Raw genomic sequence first — 27857 nt, forward strand, 5'->3', positions numbered from 1 at the left:
GCTGCCCTTTGAATTCCAGGCTCAGGGCAAAAGTAGGGTAAAGGTAGATACAAAGTAGAAGCAAAGAAATAAAGTCTGAAGGAGTTGCAGATGGGTTTTTTTGTGTTTTGTTTTTTTTAAAGAAGGAGTACCTGAACATTTACTTCTATGCATTGAACCATAAATTGTTTGGTTTAATAATTTTGCAGCAGAAAAGAAACTGTATTTGAGGCATTCAGACTATCAAACAGAAGGAAAAGCAGCAGCTCAAAACATATCCCGCCTGGTTTATGAAAACAGGAGTCACATTTCTAGATGATGGAAGGAAAAAAATTTATAAAACATGAGAATAAGGATACAACACAGCTACAACTGTGAGTCTGAATTAAAAATAAGAATTGTAAAAAGATCACTATGTTCCAGCTTGCAAACCTCTGCATGCTATGGTGTGATAATAATTTGGATGTGCTGGTGAGCCCTACATAAACTGAATGTCTTTTTAACTGAAAAACCTTACCAAAACAAAAGATTGAAGAACAAATAAATTAAGGAAGATATTTTAGGTGACTGTAAGGAAATGAGGTGGTGAGAGACCTTTTGGGGAAATCCAGGCACAGGTGAAGGAAAGTTGAAGTCGATTGGAAGTTGGAGTATCTGAGGCGTCAAAGTTGGAAAAAGTGAAGGCGTGGAAGTTGGAGAATCTGAGGAACTGGAAAAGTATCTGAAGGAGAAGAAAGCCACCAGAAAGTAGAAGAGTATGGCAGTGATGAAGGAGATTCTCCGATCCAGAAACCTCCTGCTTGTTGTTCTCATTCCACTTCTGCTGCTTCCTCTGCCACTCGTATACCCCAGCAGCGTAAGTACATTTTAATTTTCTTTTTAACAAAACCCTCTGAGTGCAGTAGGTAGTACTGCTGGATAAGTTTGCAGTGTGCAAAAACAGAAGCCAAAGACCTAAAAAAGCATAGATCTTAGAAAAATCAGAGACTCAAATCTGAAGGACTGTGAGGTTCACTTAAAAGTCATCACAGTAAGAACTGGAGCTACCTTGAGTCATGTCACAAGCAAAGCTGAAGAGTGAGGTGAAGCTAGCAAAGCAATACTTTAAAGCAAAATATTGAATCTCCTCATTTTCTAAAATAATGTCTACGTAGAAGAGGGAACAGAAGAAACATATACATGAAATTTTCTTTAATGAGAGGTCTTTAAAAGGAATACTTATAGTATTCCTTTATTAAAAAACTCTTTAGTTTTTAAGTAATGAATATGCGTGGAGGGACTTCCAATTTAACGTGGCTTTGTAAGATGGCAATTCAGGTGAGGCAAGGGCTAGGACACAGTGACAGACATGTAGGACCCTATGTGGCATTGGCTACTCCAGAGCAGGTGTAGGTATCTCTGCAGCTCTGATAGTGGTTAATAAATGCTGGCTCAGAGACAAAAACAGCAATTCAAAGGAGGGAATAGTCTGTGCCTAACACACAGACCAGAGAATGGGAATGAATTCAGCTGTGTTCCTCACACTGCTTTGGACCTACTGAATACCTCTGGCCACACGGTGAACTCCTCTCTGTGCACATCTCTGCCGTTGTAACCCATAAAATAGCAATGATTTCCTACCTTGTGGAGATGGTGATATGTAACTTATCAAAATTTGCAATGTATTTAAAATTCTGCAGCTTGTCCTTCCACATAGTCCTAGAAATAAATCTGGCCAAATGGTGCAGCAATTTCCATTCCATCTTCTACGCTGCTAAAGTTTAATTCTTCCTTACAGTATCGGAGGATTTTGGAATACAACTACTTTACTGAAATCAAAATGCACAAGATTAGAAATTGTATAGCTGTTTTCAAAAATAAAACAGCAATATGTTTTTTGAAAGAAAGCTAGGATTCATAAAAAGGAGATGTTCCTACACCACTGAACTGTATGTTGCACTTCAAGTATTCCTGCTCTGAACTTCAATGTATATCTCGTCTGTTCTCTTGTAGTAGTTTTTCATCTCTTCTATCTGGAGAGAGGCAGTGACTGACAGACAATTGTGGTCTTCTTCAGAGAACAGAAAGGCTCACCCTTTCACAGAGGCTTGTTTTGCAAAATGGTTTAATCTCCCCCATGTCACTGGAAGGGCAACATAAAAAGATACAGTCCCTGACATGCCCATATGGTCCTGTAACTGCAGCGTGCTCTGTGTCCCTTGAGACCCTTCCCTAGGAAACATGAGACTCATTGCATTAAAATTTGTCCCTCTTCTTTGCTCCTTACTGGGTTCAGAAGCATAGGATGCAATAAGGAGACTTTAATAACCAAGGGAATTGTAACAGAACCATATTGGTGCTGAAGCAGAAGTTCGTCGAAAGTGTTACTGCAAGAATTACTATTACACAGTACAAGTCCTTGTGATGTTGCTTTACTATGAAGTGACATGAAAATCCATCAGGTGATGTTGTACATCCACTTTGTATATATGTGAAGGATCACAGATGGTAAAGTACTGCTGAGAATCTGACCAGGTTGGACAGATGTTTATAGCACTATTAAGAAAACATCTTCACCAGATAAACTCAGCTGACAGTACTCTATTCAAGTGCTTTTGTGTAGGATTTACTTTGCTACAACCCATTGATTATGATTTCTTCTTAAACCTGAAAATTAATTTTATGCCTGCTCACTTATTTATGTTTTTATTTATCAGACAAGTATGCTAGTTTCCTGTCTTTCTTATAGAGATCAGAATTACGAGGTCACTTATATTTGCATTTCTACACGGAGCCGGGGTGCAGTTTCTTTGGTGATATCAGCACATCTCTGGAAACGTCAAAGGAGCATTATATATGTAGTGACAAGACTCATCAAAGGGAGCACAAGGATTCAGAACTGTTAGTAGATATGGCTAGTGGGAATAAAGTCCACAGTTTGTTTTCTATTATTTTGTGACAAAAAATTATTGGGTAAAAAATAAATTTGAGAAAACTTACTTGAATTCTTTTTCCCTTTTCAGAGTTATAGCTGAACTTGTTCCCCAGGTTTGGATGCACAAAAGTGCCTTTCAGGCACATTTAGGAAAAAAAACATGCCTGCATGCAAAATATGCAATGCACACTTTCAAGTGGACAAATTTCCAACACAGAGTTTATTCTTCCTTTTAGTCACTCTGAGATCCTTGTATATTTTAGTTACAAAAGCTTTATGCATGAGCCTTAGTACAGAAGTTTTAGCCATGGTTTCCTTATAGGTCCTCTTTTCTTTTCACCTAAGGGACTGACTGAAGCCAGATAATTAGATCATAGTCCCTTCAACCATCGCATTCTTTCCTATTACCTGTTTCAAGCCCTGAGGTGGGCTTGAAAGTAATTTTCAGCTGTAAAACAACAAGTGAGAGGGGTGAAACAGTTAAAATTACGCTGCCACTACTTCAGTCTAGTACTTAGTAGCTCTGGTAACCATTAATTAAATATATAAATTCAGTTCAATTAAATAGAAGAGAATTATATGGTTTCTCTGGAAACAAGCTGGTTTAAAGCACTCAGAAAATAAAGAAAGAAAGTTGCTAGACAAGCTGATTAAGTTTTTAGTAAAGATTATCAAGCTTGGCTTTCCTAGTACATGTAAAACAGTTTTATACCATTTAAAAATGAGCTTTATTTTAGGCTGGTTTATTTTTGTAAAATGATTACAGCCTCGTGTATGAGAAACACAGAGACTCAGTGCCCTTCCCAGTTAGGTTTTGACAGAGATGCAATTTCCCTTTGTCCTATTCCATCTTCACTATCAGCCTACTTTTTTGCCACATAGAGAAGGGTAATAGAAAATAACAACAATCAATGCTCAGAGAAATTAAACAGAAGTAAATTTTTGGAGTGAGAAAATGGTTGTATTTCAGCTTAGGATGAAATTAATTTTATTAATTTTGGCAAAACATATTCTTTGTAGCTTACATCTTCACTTCTTTAAAACAAAAATCAATGCTTTTTCATAAGAAGTTATTTTTCTCCTTAGATAACTGCTGGATGTCATACAGAGCCCACACAAACGTTGTAGTTTGTTAGCAGAAATTTTAAAAATTAAAAATGTATCAAATAGTCAGTAGGTCACAAAAATGGTCCTATGCTGTGCTCTCTGTGGAATATTAATCATGACGTATAACGTAGTTAAAGGTGACTAAGCAGTAAATTGGCTAATGTTTATGAGCCATTTCATCAGTTCCGTGACTCATCTAAACCAGTTTTGTCTTCCTAGTAGAGATTACCAAAAATCTCTAATGCCTATCATCTCACTTGTTAAATGTCCATTTTTAAGTCAAAATTATTTGTTTGGGTTTTTTTTCCAAGTGGCCACTTGAAATTGCTACAAACTGAACACCAGACTTTGGAGTTTCAAACAGCATAGCAATTACATTTTATAAAATAATCATAATCCATGAATATTAACAAAAGTCCTCTGACCTTATCCATTCCAATCCAACCTCCTCTCACCTCTCTTAGAATTTTTTTCTTGGAAGCAATGAAGATACAACTGCAAGATACTCTTTTCTTGTAATATATTGCTGAAGGATCTTACCATAGAGGACTAGTGAAACCTCTACTGCAGAGCTTAAAGCCCAAACCACTCTCCTAAGTTAAGGAAGAGAAACAAATACGCATCCTTCTGTGTAGTTCAGAGTACCAATCCATCCACAAAGGAAGAATTCAGAGCTAAATTTCTCAAATAGCCTTTCAGATGCCCTTTATAATCTCTAAAGTAATTGTAATTTATCTGCTTCAAGGAGGTTAAGTTTTCTTATAAATTTATTTCAGTTATTTTGGTGGCCCTACTTAATAGAATCACGGAATCATTAAGGCTGGAAATTCCTCTAAGGCCATTGAGTCAAACCATTAACTCAGCACTACCATGCTCACCATTAAACCATATTCCCAACTGTCATAGCCACACACTCTTTAAAAAGTTCCAGGGATGGTGGATCTACCACTTCTCTAAGCAGCCTGATCCAATGCCCTGCCACCCAATCAGTAAAGAAATTTGCCCTGATATCCAATAGAAACTTACCCTGGCTTAGATGAATTACACCTCTTCAATGTCACACTTCTCTGAAATAAGAATCAGAGCAAGACCTGGCAGATAATTTAAACACAATCTTCTGAGTAACCTTGGCTGAAATCCTTATGCAAATAAAGGAAATAGTACATATCAATATATCTTCTTCACTGGGATGCATTCTGCCTGTTATTAATGTAAGCTATACTTTAAAAAAAAGAGACAGTTGGTTGTGGCTCTTTGTAAATATGACATGTATAAACGTGAATTTAGATATAAGCTATTGATTCATTCCACTGAACACACATCCCTATATAATTTCACTAGACTTTCCCACTTTATTCACAAAAGAGACTGAAAAAAATGAAATGTGTGCTAACTGATTGAAAAAAAATGAATGCTCATTGATTTACACAAGGATCTGTGAGACTTGCTTGTATGACTTCTTGAAAGCTGCTTTATTTAGAAGTCATCCAGTAAGGAAACAAAAGTAATGGAATTATGTTTTAAGACACTCAAATAGCATCTGTGAACTGTGAATTTTCTAAACAATAACCATTTGTGAGCTGTGAATCCACATGACTCAATAAGTTCATATGGAACACCCAGTGCGTAATGAGGAATAGATAGACTCACAGATGCTGTAAATCAGTGCAGACCTACCAGCTTCTATAGAACAGCAGGTTAGCCCCAGTACAGAAGTTGGCTTCAAATTTGAGAAAACAAAAGGAAAAACCTTTTCCTGAGAACAGTTTCTGTAATTATTACCAGGAGATATCCCTGGGTTTCTAAGTATAACAAACTGAACCTAAGGAGAACTCCAAAGAGTGACATAAATAAAGATATATCTACTTAAGAAATGGACCAGAAGGATTTCATGGATTAGCTGTGTTTTCCTATGGAAACATGCAGCAGATATCTCCATCACATCCCAGCTCTCTGTGAGTGCTCAGCATGATATTGTCATTACTTTTTCTACCGGAACCTTGGACAGCAGCAAATTTATTTGAATAACTCCATTAAGCCATTGCCTCTAAGCCTGCAGGTCTATGATCTTCTTCCAAGGACCTATGTAAATTATGTGAGCAAATAAAACCAGCTAACAAAAATCTTTGCACCTTGTTTAAAAAAAACCAACAAAACATTCCTGAACATTTCCCAAAATAAATACTAGGCAGTTTTATCCATGCTATGGCAAATGTGAATGCTCCCATCTGGTCCTGAACACTACCAGTTCCTGTTCTTGTCCAGCATTGGAGAGAAAAACATGCAGAAATAACATATTCACGGGCCCAATCTGAGTAGTCATGGTTGAATGCATGGCAAATATTGGATTATGGAAATCAAACAAATTTGTAAATGCACTTGAAACCATTATTTTGCTGATAAATAGGCTTATTACAATGTTTTGCCCTGGCTTATGTGTGAAAACTTTCATTAGCATCATCTTCTGAGACTGATCTTTCAGACGGTAACCGAGATTTCACACCCAAAGAGCTGCACTTCAGGAGGTCGTAATACAGTCCTTTTTGATATTTTTATTAAATCCATGCACCTGTAGTCTGATGAATCCTACGAACAAGTTCACAAAAGCTTTGTTCACAAAATCTCCACAGCTGCTGGTGGGGCAGTAACACGTAACTTCTGTGTTTTGTCCCTGCAGGAAGCCTCATGTGCCTACGTGCTGATCGTGACGGCCGTGTACTGGGTCTCCGAAGCTGTACCTCTTGGTGCAGCAGCCTTAGTTCCTGCTTTTCTGTACCCACTTTTTGGAGTCATGAAGTCCAGTGAGGTCAGACCATTGTGAACTTTTTGTTATCTGGTGTTCTTACTCTCAGATAATTATTTGAATAAGACTTATCTTAGTGCAGTGGCAAGACTTAGAGGTATGGGAGGAAGAAGTGTACATCTTGTAATGTGAAACTTGGTCTGAACAGCTCTTTCTTCTGCTGAAGATAGATATAAGATATAATATAGACTATATTAACCAGGAAGGATGTCCATCCTTTCAGCTACTGCAGCACCAACAATTTGCAAAACACACTGCATCAAAGGACCCCACCTTTCTCCTCCTTCAAAAACCTGTAAAGAGCAGTATGGAATACACTCTGAAGTTTCTTTCCAGTTATGTTTGTTATAGAAGACACTTAAGACAAAAGGAGGCTACATATGCTAAAAATAATTACCATTTAGTGTAAAAGACTAGATAATTTTGTTGTCTCTGTGTTGTCTGGGTGAACGTTTAATCCTTTATCGAAGCTGTGACCTAATGCTGCATTGTAGCCACGAATTCTCAGGCAAAAAAGGAGCTGCACAAAAAAGTCTACATGATCAGTTCTGAACGTGGTTACCTGAGGGTTTTCTTGAATGTTACCTTTTTCATGATATGCCAAGATTTTATTTTATTTCATCTACAATTTTTTTCCCTGCTTTTTTCTCTCTCTTTTTTTTTGGGGGGGGAGGGAAAGGGAGCCTCACACTTGATTAAAGGACTAGAAATACAGATAAGAACACAGAATAATATATAGCAACCATAAATTTTTGAATTTCTATCACAATATAGCACTGGGGATCCCAATAAATGGATAGAGAAAAGCACAAACCAAAAATTTTATGACCTGCCTTATTTCTCCCAGTGATGTAATATAATCATTTCCATGCCAACACAATTCAGTATTTTCAAAATATTTTTTCCTATCATAAAGGTAAAGTAGTTAGGAATTTACATTAAATTTAATGGCAGCCTGACAGGAATTCAATATAACATCAAATAAAATGACAGTGGGACTACTGCAGAGATTGTATTATTTGCTTTAGGAAGAGAAATAACCCCCCTCCTATTTAAAAAATAAACAAGTCTGATGATGCTGCAGTATTTCCAGTCTGCTGTTCTAGAGTGACCCAGGGCTCTCTTGCCTAGCACTTTAAGCTACAAATAACTCACAGGGGCTTAAGAACATGGGTGCATATATATGTATGTGGGTATTAAAAACACTATTAACATTCATTGGTTTCTCTAAAATGACTGTGAAAGGAATAAAGGAGAACAAGAGAGTCTTTGTTCTGCTGGCTTGATGGATTTCTTTCATTCACCTCAAGACCTTTTTATAACAGCGTAGCAGGAAAAAAAAAAAAAGAAAGTTAATGAGAAAAAAAACAGTGGAAGAAAGCCAAAAAAGCGATATTTAAAAGTTCTGGCACACAGCTATGTTGACCAAGTCTGTTTAGATCACTATGGGTATTTATTAAATAAAAGTAATTCAACACATAACTTGTTGTAGATTTCACAGAATAACATCAGTGTCATTCTTGCACTCTTATGGAGGAGTGTCAGTCTTGCTGAGGACAATGTTTCCTCTGATCTTAATTGTTTTAAAATGCTGGCACCTACATTTGGTTAGAGGAGTAGTTTTAAACTGAAGAAATTATGGTTTTGGAAAATTATTCCAGCAACAGCTTAAGAAGGATTGCATCAGAATGAAATTAAAAGTTTAGTTAGGTTTCAAGCACTTGTTTTTAACTTTTCTCCCATTTTGATGGTTTTTGCTCACCCTCTTTAAACTGAAGTTCTGTTTCTTGAAACTTTTCCCTATTTTCCTGATAAAACAGAGATAGATTTCCAATGTGAAAAGTTTTGGCACAGGATTTGTGAATCACTGCAGCAGTATAAAAACCTTTCTTAATTGCATTCAAAGAGCATGTCCCACAGGATTCTTTTTCTGAAGCTGTAAGTTCTAGGGATGCCACATTTCACCCAGAAGTTGAACAAGACAGAATAAATATAAACAAGATAGACAACTATCTCTCTAGAATGAAAAAACAGTTGAAACACATGAATAAGCTGCCTTCAGTGCAGAGTTTTGTCTGTGGCTGTTTCCGTGTGAGCCTAGCTGAGTATGACAGATTAACTGCAGGCACTGAACATCCTGCCCAAAAAAGTAACATTTCTCTTGACCCCTTCAAAACCAAGAAGCCTAAAAACAATTGGGTATAGAGCCTTGTTATTCATAAACACAACACGAAATAGATTAAAGAGGATATTTTGACTTATGAATTCCTCATGTTCTCCAGCTCCCTGTCATTCTTACTCTCTGGGGAGCAAAAGCATGCGATACCACATTACTTCTCATTCAGCGTGCTTTCTGTGTAGCGCAGTTACTGCTTTTTTAACTGACTGCTTCCCCTTGGCCCTTAATGCAGGTGGCTGCTGAATATTTCAAGAACACAACTTTGCTCCTCGTGGGTGTGATTTGTGTGGCAGCTTCTGTAGAAAAGTGGAATCTCCACAAGCGAATTGCCCTGCGCATGGTCATGATGGCTGGAGCCAAGCCAGGCATGTGAGTGAACCTCCGACTTCGGGGTAATCTGAGCATGACAGCAGCAGCTCTAAACTACTCTGATTTTCCCATCCATAGGCACAAACTAGCTTGGTTTGAGGTTCTTTTTCCATATCCATCTTTCCTTTCAAAGTTTGAAAACTTACAGATTTTTTCATCCTCTTTCTGCTACCTCTAACTCCTCGGATTTCCCTGTGTTGCACTCCAGGTTGCTTCTTTGCTTTATGTGTTGCACTACGATGCTCTCCATGTGGCTTTCTAACACATCCACCACAGCCATGGTGATGCCAATTGTGGAGGCAGTGCTCCAGGAGCTGGTGAATGCTGAGGAGGAGTGTGAGGTCATCAGTACTGCAGGCAGCACCGTTACTGAAGAAAGGAAGCCAATAGGTATTTGTCAATGCTGGTCATTCTTCACTCATTTGTGTAGTAGTAACCAAACTTGTTGATACATATTATTCAAATTCTATCAAGGTCAGATCTGTCTGACTTATACTGTCAAAGACACTGATCTGTACTCTTTGCTTTTGTACTCTGACATTCCTTTCAAAAAATGAAAGAAAGTTTTAAGATGTGATGGAAGAATTGGATTTGGGAAACTATTTATACTGAATTAAGGCATCTATTGGAGTTTGTGTGTCATAAACTCTTAGGTCTTGTGATTTTACAGAGTTGGAAGGAAACCCCTGAGGACAAAGTTCAGGAAATTTAGAAGAGGTCAAAAAGTGTTCCTTTGACAATCCCAAAGTAAAAAATTGATAAGGGCTCTTAAGTTCATTTTGTTCATTCCTTCCCAGAAAGAAAGAATTTATAAAGAAAAAAAAATATCTCCTTTCTTTCAGTTTACAGTTTCCAGGTTGAAAATTATTTCATCCAACCTTGTCTGTTATATGTAGGGCATGATAGATTTGTAATTGCCAGAGGCACACGATCAGTACAATACAAAATAATAAAATGCTGCATAAAGAGAGCACTTGAGACAGTTTGGACATGCTTTTTGTTTGCAGCAGCCTCTCCAGGCCCAGTGGTGTGACCCAGGGGCTCAGCTCAGTTCTTACCCCAAGGGCTGCTTTCTCTTCCTTTGTTGCAGGTCTCAGCGAAAATCGTGGCCAACCTTCACTGGAGCTTATCTTCATCAATGAGGAGTAAGAATGAACCCTGTACATCAGGACTGGAGATTTGAGCCCTACACAGGTTGCAATGAGAGGAGCCCAGGAGTAGAGCCAGGAAGGGCAAGCAGAAGCTTACAAGGGAATGTTTCACATGTGACTGACAAGGAAGGCTTACATGATAAATGGGATTAATGTAATGGTCTGGATCTCAGTAAAGCTTCAGAGTATTCATTACTTTTTTTAACATCATGAACATTTTAGGGAGAAGGAAAATGTTTCTCGGGATTTGAAAGCTCTTTTGAAGTCTGTGTTTTTTGCTGTGGAAGAGAGTGCTGTCCACAGACTTTTATTTCTGTTCCCCTTAAGGAACAGTGATGGAGAGGATCCAAATACATATGGAGTGACCACAGGACATATCCTGAGGGAATCACTTACAGAGCATTCCTGAAGGAAGTCTGAACTGTCTGCATTTAAGAGAGATATGAGAGTGGGAGGGGAGGGAGGTGGGGCGATGGTGGGAGGGAGAACCAACAGAAGAACAATCTTCCTTCCCCAAAAAATTTGTAAAAGATTTCTTTAAATATAGACAAATTTTTTTTTGAGGTTTGAAACACTGACAGTTTCAACCAGGTCTCTATTTCAGGTAGCATCTAGTAAGATGAAAAGGGTAAACCAAGCAATAAACTAATTTCTTTGCCAAATTATCAAATTAATCATCAGTTCAAGATACACAAGGGAATACACAAAGCTGATATCCTAGAACTGAATTACAGGGTAAATCCTGAGGAGCATCTTCTTATGAAGTGTGAGAAAAAAATTGCTCGGTCCCTCCTGGAGCTCCTTTTATATCGTTCACAACTTTTCCTAATAAAAGAGAAACAAGTTCTTGTTTCTCTTACTTTAAATTTTAATTTATTTTAAAACAAACATTATCATTCAAACAGCATAGGTTGATGACTTTAAGTTAACTTGCAAGATCTGAACAGTTATCTCATTAGTCTAGAGACTACTGGGTTCTCCAGTATTCCCTCTGTTGTCTCTTTTATATCCCAGCCACATTTTGTGCACAACATAGAACTAAATTTTCAGTTTGGCATTGTACCATTAATCCCTTTAAGCCCTGTTGAAGAGTATATGTTGGATATTTCATACAGAACTATTGTTAAAATAGTATTACTTGAAAAAGAGCTTAAAATTTGGCAGGAAAAGTAGCACATCTTCTGGAATTAAGTTCAGTGGATTGTTTTCATGGTCCACGTGCCAAAAAGTTGGCAGAGGAAGAACTTGACTAGAATAGACAGCAGTAGTGCTGGATTACCTGGTGATTAACTCCACTGTGGATGGAGTCCTCTCCTAGAATGGGGTATATATAGTACAAAGAACACAAATGTTTTCTTTCATGGAAGTGGAACACCATTGCTACACAGCTAGAGATAGAGCTGTGAAACACAATGTGACATATGGGGCCAAGAGACCACATAAGAGGTTCTAATAAATGGTATTCACCATTAAATAGGCACTAGTTCTCCTGCAGAGGTTGCCCCTCCTACCCATGATGTGTGCCTTTTGAAGGAGCTGGGTGAACAGGCATTTATAAAGTATATTTTCCTTTCTTTGTTTTTAGTGCTACTACTACTGACTTCAGCTCCTTGATGCACTCAAAGGTATTGTGATAGGTAGTATCTTCTGAGCTACATTGTCTTCTAATCCAGGAACCATCAGAGCAGAATCCACACAGCTCTGAAAAAAACCTGTTTTTTCCTTTATTTCAAATAAAAGTTGGTTGTTGGCAGAGAGTATATATTGCAGAACGTCCTGCTTTGTATTTAACCCAGCAGCCTGCTTGCACTGATCAAGCTGGGGAACATTAGCTCATAACAATAACAACATAAGTACATAACAATACAAGTTTATTGTACTTATTGCTGGAGATACCGAGATCCAGTCAGTAAACTAACAATTCCATATGTTTTCCAATAAATTCAGATATGATCTTTTATTGTCCAGGTGTTTCCAGCTTCAACAGCTGAGACATCTCAGTTACTAGAACAGACTACACATATGTCAAAGTCACAGCCTCTAGCAAGGGACCTGTTAGATTCTCCTACATGACAGAAGAAGAAAACCCAATCTCATTCTAATCTGACTCTAGGATCAGTTTAAAATAAAAAGGGTTGTGGGTTTTTTTTTTTACTTGCTTTTACTTTTCCAGTGTAAAATTTACAGTTGATCTTTTAGTGGGTTGGATTTTGTTGTTTTAGTTTCAAATTAATTTTTTTTTTTTTTTCTCCAAAGTGTACTACCAATGACCTTTAGGAGGCATCATAAATTCTTTTCTGAATGCCCCATGGAACATAAGAAAGGCTAATCCAAAGGTATTTGTCTCCTTACAGAGTATGAATGGTGTGCCCATGATAGCCAACCCTATTGGCACAATGAATTCTCAGAGCAATGGGCAGCACCTACCCCAGGTAAGGAAGTGTTAGACCTGGGGTGTGAGGCAAAACCCAGATGTGAATATCACCTGCTCTCCACTGTTTCATATTTATTCCTTGTAAGTTGTGTTACATGGAATCATTCTCCATCATCTTTCCTCAGCCCTGGCTTGGTGCTTTGCTAGTTCTTGCTCCCATTTAGATATGCTGAGCACAGATATGTTAAGAAGACCCTCCCCCAATAGCTGGGACAATTAATTTAGCTTTACATTCATTAATGTGATCCTGAGTTTCCCTTATTATTTGAGTGTACTAGCCACTTTGTTTCTGCAAATCCTCCTTGTAAAATAGCCCAACTCAAAAATAACAATTCCCGACACATACAATTCTACTCAGAACAAAAACAGCAGCAGGCATGGACCATTAATCTGTTCAGTCAGTTTGTTAGGTAGTCTTAGTATCCACCTGCTTTTTGTCTTCCAAAATATCCACCCTCAAAATCCTTCATCAAATTAGTCCATTACAGTATTTCTACTTCTCTTGAGTGGATCCAAGAAGAGATTGCTGTTTGGATGATAATCTGTATCTTAATCTTATTAGTATCTTAATGGCATAAATTGATGTGCAAGAATGAATAGGCTAAAACCAATACATGGATTTGTATTCACAGTTCAAAAGAATCTAAGTATATGTTTCCAAAATGCACTGGTCCCAATACTTAATTTTCTCTTACACCCATATTAATAAATGTCCAATTGTTATTTTTAACTAACATACTCATTTCACTTTTAACCTAACAGGGTTTTAGTAATTTTTATCCTCACAATGATGATGAACCTATAGCATGACTGATTTTACTAGTTAAACCAAAATAAAAATCTATCTGAACCACTTTCTGCCTTTTTCCTCATCCCTAAATTACAGCCCTGGCTTGCACGTGACATGCCTTGAAGTACTGTACCTTTCTTCCCACTACAACAACTTGATTTACCAAAATAGATAGTTTCCTGTTACTGATGAGAAAGTTTCTTCTGCAGTAAGATTTTTTGGCATCTTTTTCTTCCATATCCTCATTGTCCAGCCTTTTTCATGCCTAGGGTTGAGACCCCTAGCACTCCATTCCTAATTAGAAGCCCTGAGCTCTTAAGTGCAAAAAGTTCACCAAGCCTTTGTCTCATAAGCCTCAAGGATTATGGATTCCTACTCCTGCAGTGCTGGCATCCCATCCCTGCAGCCTTTAAAGGCTTTTTGTATCCCACTGGTATTCCAGCCAGAGCCGGAGTTGGCCCAAATCTTAGCCAGAAGTCCGATTACTGTTTGTCCAACATTTCTGCCACTGACGAGGCAATTTCAGGCCCCTGGACAGGTTTCCAGGTCTGATCCCAGTTAAGCCTTGTGAAGAAAAAAACTGCCTTCTCTTATACAAACCTGTTGTTTCTCTGGGATGTGTATCACTATGGCATTAGAGCAAGTTGTGCTGCTGTTCTGATCTTCTACTGTCTGTATCTACTATCCCCTCACAGGCTCAGATACTGGTCCTTCCTCCTGAACCCTCAGATCTAGGCCTGACTACCAAGTACCGGTATCAAACCAGACATGACCACATGGTCTGTAAATGCCTCTCACTGAGCATCTCCTATGCAGCAACCATTGGGGGACTGACAACCATCATAGGGACCTCCACCAGCCTCATATTCTTAGAGCACTTCAATAAGTAAGTGATACTGTGATTTCGTGAGAATGGTGGGTGGTGTTCCCCATGGGTTTTTACTAGCCTCAAGGAACCCTCCTAAGACACTCTCTCTCAAGAAAAATTTGCTGCCTCCTCTAATGTTATTACTAATGGTTAATGTTTGAAAGGGGAAGTTTAAGTTAACACATATCTGTATCTTTCTCTCATGCAAAATAAAAATCCCTTAGCATGTGGTAACATTTAGGTTTTTTCCTGCAACTTCTTTTGATTTGAAAAGCTGATCACCGTGAAGGCAGCAGGCCCTCTGGAAAAGCAAACACTGAAACCATGAAGACATAGAAAGGAAGACAAAGGAATACTCACACAAGAAGAAATGTCATACAATCAGCTTTGAGTTGTTCTCTGAGTTCTCAGAAAGTGAGTTCTTACAGTGAATTTAAAGGCATCACTAGTGGTACTTCGGCTGCTCAACATATAGTGCAAAAATAAATAAACTTTGAAATTTGGCCTTATACATTTACTTCAGAGAAGAAGAGAAGCAGCTCTTTGAGTATCTAAACATTTCCTCTGTCATATGCCCAGGACTCTCAAAGACATGAATGTTTCATTGGCAAAGACATTAATGTTTTTCTCTCAGAAGACTGCTGGTACTTCTACCCATGGACTGATCTGCATCCAAGCTCAGACCGATTCTGATTGTCTACTGCTGCCTCTACTGCCATGATATCCTTCATGTCTCTCTCTGAAGTGGTGGTAGCAAAGTTCAGAAGTCCTGCTCGATGCAAGGATTAGGATTTTACAGAATTTCCAAAGATCTTGCTTTTATGACAGTTGCATCAAATGCACACATCAAACACCTTTGCCAGAGCCCAGCAGAATGCAATCATCATTTGTGTGGTCCATGAGGAGCCATACACAGAGATTCTGAGTGTAATCATTCTAAAGTCTGCCAACACTAAAATGAGCTTTGATATAAACCATAAGTAGGGACAGAATTTCACTGCTGTTAGTAGTACTAGACAATCCAGGTCATCTGGTATTAAAAGTCTGAAGTGCTCTGTGGTTCATCTGTTGGTCAGGGGAGGTCAATGATTGACATTTTTTGGCAATTAGTTTCACTATGCATATGTAATGCAGCTGTTGCAAATGCATACTGATGGAATCTTTCTATCATGCCATGACTAGACACATATATGTGTGTGTGTAAGTATGCACATTTGAGATCCTTTTAGTGCTCTAACTTCTTATGCATCCTCTTTTTTTCTCTACAGTCAATACCCCAATGCTGAAGTGGTGAATTTTGGAACCTGGTTTTTATTCAGTTTCCCCATCTCCCTCATCATGTTGGTGCTGACTTGGTTCTGGATGCATTGGCTGTTCTTGGGTTGCAAGTGAGTGAAGTTTGTTCAAGGTGCAAGGACTGTGAAAGCAGGACATCTGCAGTCCTCTAGAACATGTCTCATAAAGTTACTTTTGATTAGCAAATGACAAAATTTAAGGCACGATTTCCTTCTTCTTGCCAGAACAATTATCAGAGGAAATCTTACTGCTTAGCTGTGCTGCATAGACAGCTCTATACAGTATTGTTGCTCGAGAGTGAAGTGCCTAGGTATTGCTGATAGAAATCTCTATTAAGCATTCAACTGTTCTGGTTTTTTTTTTTTACTCTTATTACAACAAGGATTCCCTTATGGACCAAAAATCTTCTGAAGTGTTCTTTTGGAAAAGCACAGCTTAAAAGATGAATAGAAAAACAACTGCAACTGAGCAAGCTACTTTTCAGATCTGTCCCCAGATCAATGAAATTAATGTAAGACCAGTTTAAATTAAATTTAAATATACTCCATATATATTTATCTTTAAAGCAGAAAAGACTCACAGCCTAAGAGACAAAAACATTTAAAACTAGGAAGTCCTGAATCCCTAGAACAAGAAAAAGGCTCAGTCTTCTAGTTCATTTGTACCATGTATTGTCTTTACAGAGGTACTCAGCAAAGTTAATGAAAATTACCTAAATGTGTGCATTTAAAGTGGATTAGTTAATCAGCATTAAATTGTGATGCAGATACACTTACTCAGAATTAAAGTGGCCTTAATTTGATTTAGTTTATTCTTAAAAGTAAACTGAACTGACATCACTATTTAACCTAAGACAATGAATAAATTGATAATGACTTCTGTTTGTTGCTGACCTTGACTAGATTTGAAGAAGTAATTTAGAGGTGAATGGCTCCATGCCCCTTTCAGTCAGTCTCCTGAGTCCTGTAGTTCCAAATTAAAAGGCTAATAATAGTTCCTCCCCCCTTTTTTTTTTAATCTTGAGAAGAAACAGGTCCTAACATGACCCTCAATTACATTTTTTATTTTAAAGTATAATTGAAATTCCACATTGCATCCAAGACCTCATGCTGATTAATGTTGTTCTAAATAATACCAGAGACTGAAGCATTATCGACTTTTTGAGAAGTACTAGTTGATTCCAAGCCTCCTTAATCTCTGACTGCTATTCACTGCAGTTCATTAAAGAACATATTGTGTTCAGAGCTGGGCTACAATACTCTACCTTCACATCCTCCTAAGCCTGGAAACACTTGAAACATGTTGAAACAGCTGCCTAATGCTTGTGCGTAAACGTTTAATCAATTCCTGTAATTTTCATGTTGTTTTCTTAGGAAGTTAAGTGTCATCAATCTATTCTTACTTGATCCAGCTGGAATAACATGTCAGGCTTGGTTTTAACATGTAGGCTAGGTCAAAAGTGGAAGAGAATGGACCCATCAAGTGATTTTTACCAACAAAGCAGAGCTAAGGGTAGAATCATTACTATGGAACTGGCCACTATAAACCACATAGCCCTTCTCTTTCAACCACTGCATTACTGTTGGTGGATTTTACTGGAGTCTAACAGCAAGGCTTGTAAGGAAATTTAAAGTACTTATAGGTGCGGGGCAGTGCTAAATGAGCTTAAAAAAAAGTGCCCACGTGAAACAAAAAGCTTGGTTAAGTCTTTTTGTTAAACAGGCCTGTCTGGAGCTTGAGCTATGCAAATTCCTTTAAGAATCTGGCCTTAACCAGATACATGGATAGAGATTGCAGTCCACGATTTGTCCACTGCTACCGCTTGGGTCTCTAGTGCAATAGAGACCAAACAAGATATTAAAATAGCAGGAACTATAAAAGCACCCATTAAGATCTAAAAGAGTTATAAAAGTTCCTACTGCTGTTGCTTCTTTTAGACTGTCCTAGACCACCCCCACACCCACACACCATGTGACCAAAGATTTGTGGCTCAAAGCACAGCAAAGTAATGCTATTGGAATGAATAAAAGGAAAGTGTTAAAGTGAGCTTGCAAGTGTCTTAATTTCAATTAGGAATGTCCATGCTTTGTTATAGGAGGAAGGCAAACTGAATAAACTAACCTTCATACAAACGTATAGCAGGATGAATATATCCAGCTATGAAATGTGCTTGTGTTTTCATGTCTCTGTGAGAACTCCAAGTGTTTTTTCCAGGACAAAATGCCAGCCTGACTGCCTTAGCCTTGTGGCAGAGGCAATATGATCCTGATCTGGCTGTGCCTGGTTTAGAAACAGCTAGTATTAGCAGAAGCAGACAGTCGTGGAAGGTAATGGGATCCTAAAGCACAGCTTTCCCTCATTACTTTCTGTGAATCCTGAACATTCAAGTCAAATATGGTCTCAAAATCCAGACCAGACCCCAAATATGTCGGATACCCGTGATCCAACTGGAAAGCACAGTTACCCCGTGAAAAATTTCTGTTGATAGCTGGCCTCTGCCACAATCTTTCAATGTGATGATAGAAATCAGCCATGGCTTGGAGGTTTCTGGCACCAGAAACATCTGGCCACCACCAGCTCTTTGAGGAAGCCTCCACAAAGGGAGCTCAGCCATGGCTCAAGAAGGCTCAATGACACCAGTCAGTATGAGTCAGAGCACCCTGGGGACCTTCCAACTATGTGTAGAATTGAATCTCAGAAGAACTTGAAACCAGAATAATCAAAGATCACATACAGTAAATTCCCTTCACCTTGGCATCAGGCCTTGACCCACTCTTGACTCCCAACCATCTTTGGTATCAGAATTTTCAGTTTACCTCATTGCTGGTTTTTTTGTTTGTTTGTTTTTTGGTGTTTTTTTTTAATTACTTTTTTTTTTGTGCCACTTTATGCCCTTGTCTAATTTTATTGTGCAATGTGTTTCAGTTTTAAGGAGACCTGTTCTGTGAGCAAAAAGAAGAAGACCAAACGGGAAGAAATGTCAGAGAGAAGAATTCAAGAAGAATATAAGAAACTGGGAAATGTTAGGTAAATCAGACCTGCCTTCCTCAGGAATTTGCCTCTCTAGGCAGAACCATCCTTACCTACATGTTGCACCCTTACCTACCTTAGCTCCATGTTGCATTTGGCTCGTGTAACTTAGTCTAAAACTATCAACCAGTTTTCTTTACTTCCAGGAAAGGAACTAAATGCAAAAATGAATAAAATCAAATACTTTGTTACAAGCATGGGTGTATTTAATAATTTATTTATGTCTGATGAAAAAGGACATAAAAGATTCACGTTTATACCAGGGTTCAAAGGTCACCTCAGTCAAGGTTTGTCTCTGCTTTTGAACAAAGTCATTAAAGGACCCCCCCTTCTCAATTCAGGCACATACTTATTTTGAGCCTTGAAGTTCAGCAAAGGCTTTACCCCATGCCATGACTTGTCCAGCCCTCACATCTGCCAGTAATGTTTATGCATGACGGCAAGAAATGTCTCTTGAAAAGATTATTTCACAAGAGTTTCATTTTTCAAAAGGGATAATCCATCATAAAATCCCTTCTTCCCAAAACATTTCTGTGCTGTTCAGTTGAAATATTGGCAGGTAAATTGGCTGAATACATGGACTCTGAAACTAGACTGTTGTTCAGACTGTTTCCAAATATGAAATAATACTTAATTTAAATCTATGCTAAATTAAAAATCCTCAAGTATCCTTAAGTCACCTTGTGTGCACCATCTGTGCTAATTTACATTTCTTTTACTCTTAGGCTTTCTACACGTGTAAAAAATGTCGAGAATGTGTTTACAGTGGAATGCTAATATGAGCTTTACCTTGTGAACACATTTAATCAGATAATAATGCAAACACAGAACAAGCATTTAGGAATATTTTCCTCCAGGTCTTGCCCATGAATGATTGAATTGCAAATATAGATGGATATTTTTAGCCTGTTTTTTACTGCGTTTAAATGGTTCCCAGTTGGGAGCCAAATCTAGAATTCTTTAATGCAAACTAATCTTCCTTATTATTTTCCATATGTTTTTTATCCCCTTTTGAAGCCAGTTTCTACTTTCCTACTTCTTCTCGAACTTGTCCTAGGGTTTTCAGACAGACCTTGGATTTCATTCCTAGTTTGTTTGTTGAGTTTTTTTTTCTTTTATTTCTAGCTATCCTGAGATGGTGACTGGATTCTTCTTCATTCTGATGACCTTGCTTTGGTTTACTCGTGAGCCTGGCTTTGTACCAGGATGGTCATCTTTCTTTGAGAAGTAAGTAAAATTCCCTAAACAACTGCACGGGAATATGGCTTTGCTTCTGACTTTCTACAATAATTTTTGGCCTCAAGACATCATCAGCCAATTAGGATTTTTACTTTTTAAACTATATCTGTTCATATAGAGGCAAATTCTATTCTTTCTTGCTATAGAGACTGAATTAAATAGAGGAAGTAAATTAAACACATTTCAAGTGTAAAAGAATAAGAGGGTTGGATTTTGAGCTTTAAGCATTTTAGTGCATTCATAGAGAAGTTTCACTGCAATAGATTCAACTATAATTAAAATTAAAATATTTGGAAAAAAGTGTTTATCAAGAAAATGTCAATGTACAAATAGTACAGAGAATGGTGACTAAGCAAATAATTTTTCTTTTATTTTAAATAATATTGAAACAATTTACATTAAAAGTTACTATAACACACATTGCATATGAAGGAACAAGTGATTTGAACTTAAATTTTCTTTATATTTTTACTGTATAAAACTCATTCTAATTTTGACAAAAAACCAATTTCTAATACTGGTGTTTTTTGAAGATCACTAGAGTTTGGCACTCTGCAAAATACTTTTTCAGAAAGAATTGTAGACATTTAATTTCAAATCCATCTATAGTCCATTTCTAAAAGATCACTTGGATTTGGCTTTTCCCCAGAATGTGTTTACTGTTTCTTGCTTCTAGTAATCACACCATTTTTCTTCACCTCCAAGTTAATAGATTTGTAAACCAAAAGGAATTTCTTTTTTTTTCCTACTTGAATTTTAAAAATTGTTTATGACTGAAGTTGGCTACAAGAGTCAGTTTTTAATAAGCAGGGAAAAAAGTCCGATTTGTATCCTTAATATGCAGACATATTTTTCTGGGCTGTTAGTATGACTTCAGATGTGGAAATTAAACTGAACCTGCAAAAAATTTGCTTGGAGCTTTTATCTTGTTTAGAAATGTTTCTGTTAATGTGTTTTCATGACAATCTCACTGTTTCTTTCCTAGGAAAGGTTACCGGACTGATGCCACTGTCTCTCTATTTCTTGGTTTTCTCCTTTTCCTGATTCCAGCAAAAAAGCCGTGCTTTGGAAAAAGTGAAAAAGGTGAGGAGGATCCAGCAAGAAAGAAAGCTGGTACATTTTCCAGTGTCTTTAATGACACTTCATGTTTTCTGCAAAGATTTCTAAGAAAAGACTTTTAAGTTGGCAAGTCAGGGTTCAGTTTCTCCTCTGATAGCAGCCCTTCCTACATCAGACCTCCTTTTCCTTTGCTATAATTCATATTGTCTCATTCAGAGGATGACAAATAGGCTTTATATCTGAGACTGCCACCTGTTCTGTGCTAGTAGAATTATTAAAATTTAGGACTGAGCTTTAGGATTGGTTCAGATAGAGTTTTATATTAAAGAACTGTAACGCAAAATCAGCTGAAGATAAAGCACCAGTAAAGAAATTGGTTATCACTTATACATCAGAAATCACTGATAAAGTCCTCAGATAAACACAAAAGACATCAGAAAGTGCCATACAATGTTCCAACTTTGTCCAACACTTCTCTCATAGTCTTCTTGATAATAATAATGATTGTGATTTCACATTCACATTTGGGTAGCACTCAGTGGTAGTGATCAGCTTGATGTGCCAGGTTTTCAGCAGTGCTGAAGCACTATTTTTCTATGGAAATAGAATTATCTGTTAGAGTCTTATATAGACATTACAAATGTGTATATATATATATATATATATATATATATATAGTGTCATATATAATACAGGTTTTAGGGAAAAAAAATGGCACTTTAACTCCTCCTTCAAGAAAATACTCAGGCATCTAAAAAAAAAATGTCCTAGGGCATAAATGCACTTTATTGGGCTTCAGGACCTACTTCGTAGCCCTTCTTTGGTAACATAATCCCATTGTAACACCACCTTTGTAGTCTACAGATATTTGTACATATATATGTACAACAGAGCCCAGAGTCCCTCAAAAATCTATTAACTGAAACTCACGGGTTTACAACTATTCACATCAAAAGAGCAGCCAAGGGGAAGTCAGGACATTTGGAGTTAATATGTTGTGTTTTCTGAGGCCAGGCTAACCAGAGAAACAGGCTATGCTCTGCTTCTTTGCCTTTCTCTCAGATAGTTCTCAAGATAATTCCCATGCACATTCAGTTAATCCTAGGAGTGTGAAAAATGTGACGATCTTAGAAAAGGGACAGTGTAATACTGTTCACACATTTGTTTTATTTGATATAGGAGGTGGTGAAAAGTCAACAGACATTAACACAATGGATCCCATCATTACCTGGAAGGACTTCCAGAAGACCATGCCCTGGGAGATTGTAGTGCTGGTTGGAGGAGGTTATGCCTTAGCAGCTGGATGCAAGGTCTTGATTTAGATTTTTATCCTCCTTCCTAAAAGAATCATTAGCCTGCACTTTTACCCCTTTGCATGCTCCCTAGTTTGGATTTACGATGTGGATACTTCCCAGTTTGTATTTAACCTAGTGCCTCCTCCCTGCACTGGGTGGACAGCTTGTATCTAACAAAAAGATGGCTAGAGCTCAAGACATTTGTGTAAGCATCTGCTATTTCAAGTGCTTCAGAACATCTAGGTATTCATGGCATGTCTGCAGGGCCAGCAGGCACGACAGAATCTGAGGGACATCTCACACTTTCTCAACTAACAGCTAACCAACACAGGGGAAACAGTTCTCACTGGATGCTCCTCTTTAGGCAACTGAGGGAAACTCCTCGTGCTGAATGGACAAATCATACTCGAGGCCCTGCTGACTATATCTACACTGAGTATAATTCAGAAATACACATTCAGCTCTCCTACAGACTCCTACATGTAGACAACTACAACTGTGCATCTTAATCTCAAAATTAATTCTACCCGGAAGGTGCAATCCTTTATCACCAATTTCCTATACTCCAGTTCACATGCTGAAGAAAGAGGGAAGATCAGCCTTGGTACGTTTTTAATGTTATTAACTGCCAAATGTACCTCTTCCTTACTATTTATTAGGCACTGCAGTGAAATCCAGTTTACTGAACAAAAGTAAATACAGAAAGCATTGACCTTAACTTTGTTTATTTGTTGGAGGGACTCTGTCGTAAACTGCCACAAAGAGAAGAATCTGTTTTACAAACATACCAAGTATTTAGCAATTCTTGTGCCTCTGTCCTTTCCCCAGACCTCTGGCCTCTCTACGTGGATTGGACGTCAAATGCTCTCCCTGAGCAGCCTTCCCTACTGGGCTGTAACCCTGCTGGCTTGCATTTTGGTATCCCTGGTAACAGAGTTTGTTAGTAACCCAGCAACTATAACCATCTTTCTGCCTATTTTATGCAGCATGGTGAGTTAAAACAATGACATTTTTAGTCTGTTCTTCCTGAGAGGCTTGTGGGAATGTTTCAGGATGTCAGGGTATTGGCACTCTGTTCACATGAAACTCAGCCCCAGTTCCCAAGCTACTGCTCTGTAGTCTATGGATTAGGAAAAATAATAAACTTGGGCAGCCAAAAGCACATTTTAGCACCAAGGAATTTATTTAATACCTCTCAGACAAAGTGAAAACTTAGCTCCTGCACTAAGTACAAGGAAAGGTTCAGTCTAAGTACAAAAAAGGTTATGATACAATCAAGAATTTCACATAAAACTTGAGATACTTTTATCAAGATTATTTTAAATGTCTTGTTCATTAGTTAGAAGTCACTCCCTACTTTTAAGAAAAGACTAAAGTACTGAATTTTATTTCATATTTAAAATTGTTCAAGGGGGTGAACTGGTAAGCATACTGTCTTCCAACATGAAAACTAGAAATGTTTGTAAGGAACAGAAAAAAAGTCAGGATACTGTTGACTAAAGCAGAGGAAAGAGATAATAATTTCATTTTATACTGGAATAGCAGTTACAGAAAAACGTCCTGTTTCTTTTCATTTATGTAATGTGAAGCTTTTCTTACAAAGAAGGCAGGTTATTAATCATCTTTCCACATCATAACAAGTTTAGTGGACTGTTCCAAAGCATGTGAATGGCTCTGAGATAATATGAAGATATGGTCAGATGAAAATAAGTAATTATGTTTGTGTAGCTTAGGAGTTCGGATTTACTTCTGCTCCATGCAGAAAGAGACTCTCCTAAAGAAAAGTTTATACCAGTAATCTACTTATAGTAGTCTGAACTGCCAAATTAAGGCAGTCTCTCTTTTTTGATTGCAAAAGTAACCTAGAAACACTTCCCTCCCTCAAATGATGTTGGCTTTGGAAATACCCTTCCCTTTTCCTCAGACATAAAACTAGGCCAAATCAGTGTAAATGAAAATGCAAAACTGCATCACTGCTGAAGACTGGAGCAGCAGAACAATTCTTTTAGCCCACTGTATAGAACCTTCCATCATCACTGCCTTCTCATCATGCAAGTTTGGGCCATGAACAACAGGAGGACTTTATAGAATTGTCCCAGCATATTCAGCAACTGAAAGAAGTTCTTCATGTTAAATGAAGACTGAAGTGTTAGATCCATAAGATACAATACAGAATGACACAGAGAGCAAGTGGAAGAACAAAGGTTGCTTAATAGTAGCAAACCCCATCCCTACCTCAGTGTGAAATATCCCAGGAGAGATCCCTGGACCATGACCAGCTCCAAATTACAGCATTTCTCTAAAAAAAAGAAAAGCAACCAAGCAAAAATTGTTTCACACTTAAATTTAGAAACTAGGGAGATGAGATTCCCAGAATCTTGACAGAGAGGGTCCTTTCATCTGAGTTGTCAGGAGAGGATTTTATTGATTAGACAAAACACCTGTCTCCCTCTCTTCTTTCAGTCAGAAACCCTGCTTATCAACCCTTTATACACTCTGATTCCTGTCACCATGTGTATCTCCTTTGCGGTGACGCTGCCAGTGGGTAATCCTCCAAATGCCATTGTCTTCAGTTATGGGCACTGCCAGATTAAAGATATGGTGAGTCTTGAGACTGGGTATATCGTCCCATGCTTCATGCAACTTCAACACCAGCTAATAACAGTAATGATTATACTGGTGCTAATATAAAATTATATTGATCTGCCATGCAACTGAGCTGTCAGGTTAAGTACATCCACAAATCTGCTGTAGAATACATGCATTTATCATCTTTATTTTTTTAACGAATGTAATGATCTAAAGAGCTTTAGGAGTACCCAATCCTTTGCATTGACATGTTAAGATAAGCAAAGAAAGCATGAGAAATTAGATTATCACATAGCTCCACAGTAAGTCATGTATCACCCTGCTGTGTGTAACTCCCCACTCTGATTATCTGATTGAGAAGTTCAAGAGACAAACTGAGCAGTTTTCCAATGAGCTTTCTAACAGTCCATCTCTGATGATCACTCCTGAATACTTCCACAATCTTATACTTTGATACATAGTACTCACCGTGCCTTTTTTGGCTCTAGATATCACTGTAGAGAACTTACCAGACCAGATATGTCAGTATGGACCCTACTGATTTTTTTTTTTCCTATGGTAACTGGTTTTGATTAAGTTATTGTGCTCTGATGCATTTTACTTTTGCAGGTGAAAGCTGGTCTGGGTGTAAATCTGATTGGCCTGGCTGTTGTCATGGTGGCAATTAACACCTGGGGAATTCGACTCTTCCAGCTGAATTCCTTCCCAGAATGGGCAGTGGTCAGTAACATCACTAGCCAAATATAATGTTCACTTAAAAAAAAAAAAAAAAAAAAAGAAAAGAAAAAAAAAAAAAGTGCAAGACCAAAGTGAGTTGGGACAAAATATTAAACGTCCATTGTGCATATGAAAGAAAGAAGAAAACTTGTGTAAACATAGAACCTGGATCCATAGCAAAACCATGAAGAAAATCCACAGGGACGGCTTCTGCAAAAGCTTTTCAGTTCTGAAAATCAGTGTGAGTTAAAAGGAGAGATTAGCTTTGCTCTGTCGTTGCTTTCCCTGGGATACCATAACTCGGAAAAAATCCTCTCCTTCAAATTATCTGCCCACAGCTTTTTCATACCTTTGAAGGATTACACAGGACTTGTGTAAAGGACTCAAATAGTGGAAGACAAGTACACATACTCTGGTGTACTCAGCAGTGGGATATTCAGTCCTACCATTGACTTCTACAGTGAATCCAGGGGGAGTCTTATTCCCAAACCCAGGGTTTTATAAGCCTACTTCTTTAAAGGCAAATTATTCTTCTTCTTCTGAGGTGACCTGTCACTGTGGTGTAAAAATCCACTTTCCCACCTAACCCATATGACCTGGACCGAAATACAACTACCAGCTACAGCTCTTCAAAGGGATAACAGAAACCTCCAGAGAGGAAGGCAAAGTCTCCTTGGAAGGAGATTTTTTTTTTTTTTTCCCCACAGCACTAGTATAAATTTCCAATATTGCAGTACTTGCAACCTCTGCTTTGGAAGGAAGAGTTTCAGAAAGAGAAAGCTTTGTTCAATACCTTTTTTTATCATTGTTGAAGTGGGAGTTCTTTCAGCAGGGGAAGCTATAACCAGCAAAACCTTACCAGGCCAAGACACCCACAGCTCTCCTCTCTCTTTGTCATGCAGTTACAATTCCCCTGACAGAGAAAGTACAGTCTCATCCAAGATGGCACTTAGTGCTGCTCCATGAGTAAGAAGGGAGAGGGCTGAAGTGGAGTGGTGCTGGTGTATCTCCTCATCCTGTGCATTCACTTAAACATCACGCCCACCTGCTCTCTACCAGCCCAGAGAACAGGAACTTCAAATGTAGGAAAATCTGACACAGAACAGATAACTACCAGACCAAAATCCCTGCTTTTCTGACTGGATCCCTGTGATATTCAGAAAATTTCATGTATTATGTCCTCTTTTTAATAATTGCTTTAATGTCAATACATTTATGCTGTATATTCGGATGACTGGATCTCATATAATCACACTCTTCAGACATACACTTTAATGGATGTTCATGCTTTCCACTTATAATCTAGGCTCTCTAGTTGCTAGTGTGAATGTCTATTCTGCAAAATAAAATGTCAATAAAATAAATTATTCACTACTGCACATTCTGGTGCTCTGTGAGAATATAAATAGACTATGTTTCACCTTATAACCCACCAAGCCCTTAGGGAAGTAGTGTTGAGACAGCAAGAGGTGTTGGTTTACTGCTTCTGTCAAAACAGAGGGATCCCACAGACTTGTCTTGGAAATAAACAGATACACTAAGAGGTCATAGGATGACAGAGGGGGAGCAAAGTGGGGAAATCACAAAAGCATGTCTTAGCCCCTCTACCAAAAGCAGGAGGCAGCATCCGTTAGCAAAACAACTGCTGTTCCTCGTGACTCCTGCATATTTCATTTTGAAAAGCAAGGTCTTTGTGCATCAGTGGCTCAGTGCATCCCCACGCCCTCCTAATCTGTGAAACAAAACCTCAGCCTCGCTTTTTCAACTCTTCTTAACTCACCAGTTCCTGTGTTCCCTCTCTCCTGAGCCTGCTGCTCTGCTGTGCTCCAGCATACAAAGCCCACACGTGCCTCTGGGATCCAGATCCTCCTCACCACTTCAGCAGCACTCCCTTGGTGTTTTCCTGATCCCCAGCAAAAGGCAGAACCCAACACGGAGCTCAAAGCAGAGGCACGCAGGCCTCCCCTAGCACAAGCTCCACCCTAAAGCCACTGGAACAGGAGCTAGAGGGTGCGATGCCTGCTCACCAACATGGGCA

The 27857-nt window shown here is 38.2% G+C and overlaps 1 protein-coding gene across 1 annotated transcript; it reads left to right on the forward strand.

The window, feature by feature from the left end:
* On the forward strand, positions 1–27183 carry SLC13A4 (solute carrier family 13 member 4). The gene is made up of 16 exons (XM_050324146.1): positions 1–835; positions 6678–6806; positions 9215–9351; positions 9560–9741; positions 10442–10496; positions 12088–12127; positions 12857–12934; positions 14422–14612; positions 15863–15982; positions 18816–18917; positions 20046–20147; positions 21145–21242; positions 22398–22528; positions 23342–23503; positions 24977–25114; positions 25712–27183. Exons 1-16 carry the CDS (start codon positions 737–739, stop codon positions 25847–25849), a joined length of 1902 nt encoding a protein of 633 aa, XP_050180103.1. The 5' UTR covers positions 1–736; the 3' UTR covers positions 25850–27183.
* Positions 27184–27857: the final 674 nt, after the last annotated feature.

The sequence above is a fragment of the Myiozetetes cayanensis genome, unplaced genomic scaffold (assembly GCF_022539395.1).
Source record: "Myiozetetes cayanensis isolate MyiCay16 unplaced genomic scaffold, myiCay2020 scf3, whole genome shotgun sequence".
NCBI lineage: Eukaryota > Metazoa > Chordata > Aves > Passeriformes > Tyrannidae > Myiozetetes > Myiozetetes cayanensis.

Bases quoted from the DNA above. Each gene is read 5' to 3' on its own strand.
- SLC13A4 (XM_050324146.1), top strand. From the start codon at position 737: ATGGCAGTGATGAAGGAGATTCTCCGATCCAGAAACCTCCTGCTTGTT. The intron at 14,613-15,862 runs GTAAGTGATACT...TTTTCTCTACAG, and splicing joins TTCTTAGAGCACTTCAATAA to TCAATACCCCAATGCTGAAG. The intron at 25,115-25,711 runs GTGAGTCTTGAG...TTACTTTTGCAG, and splicing joins ACTGCCAGATTAAAGATATG to GTGAAAGCTGGTCTGGGTGT.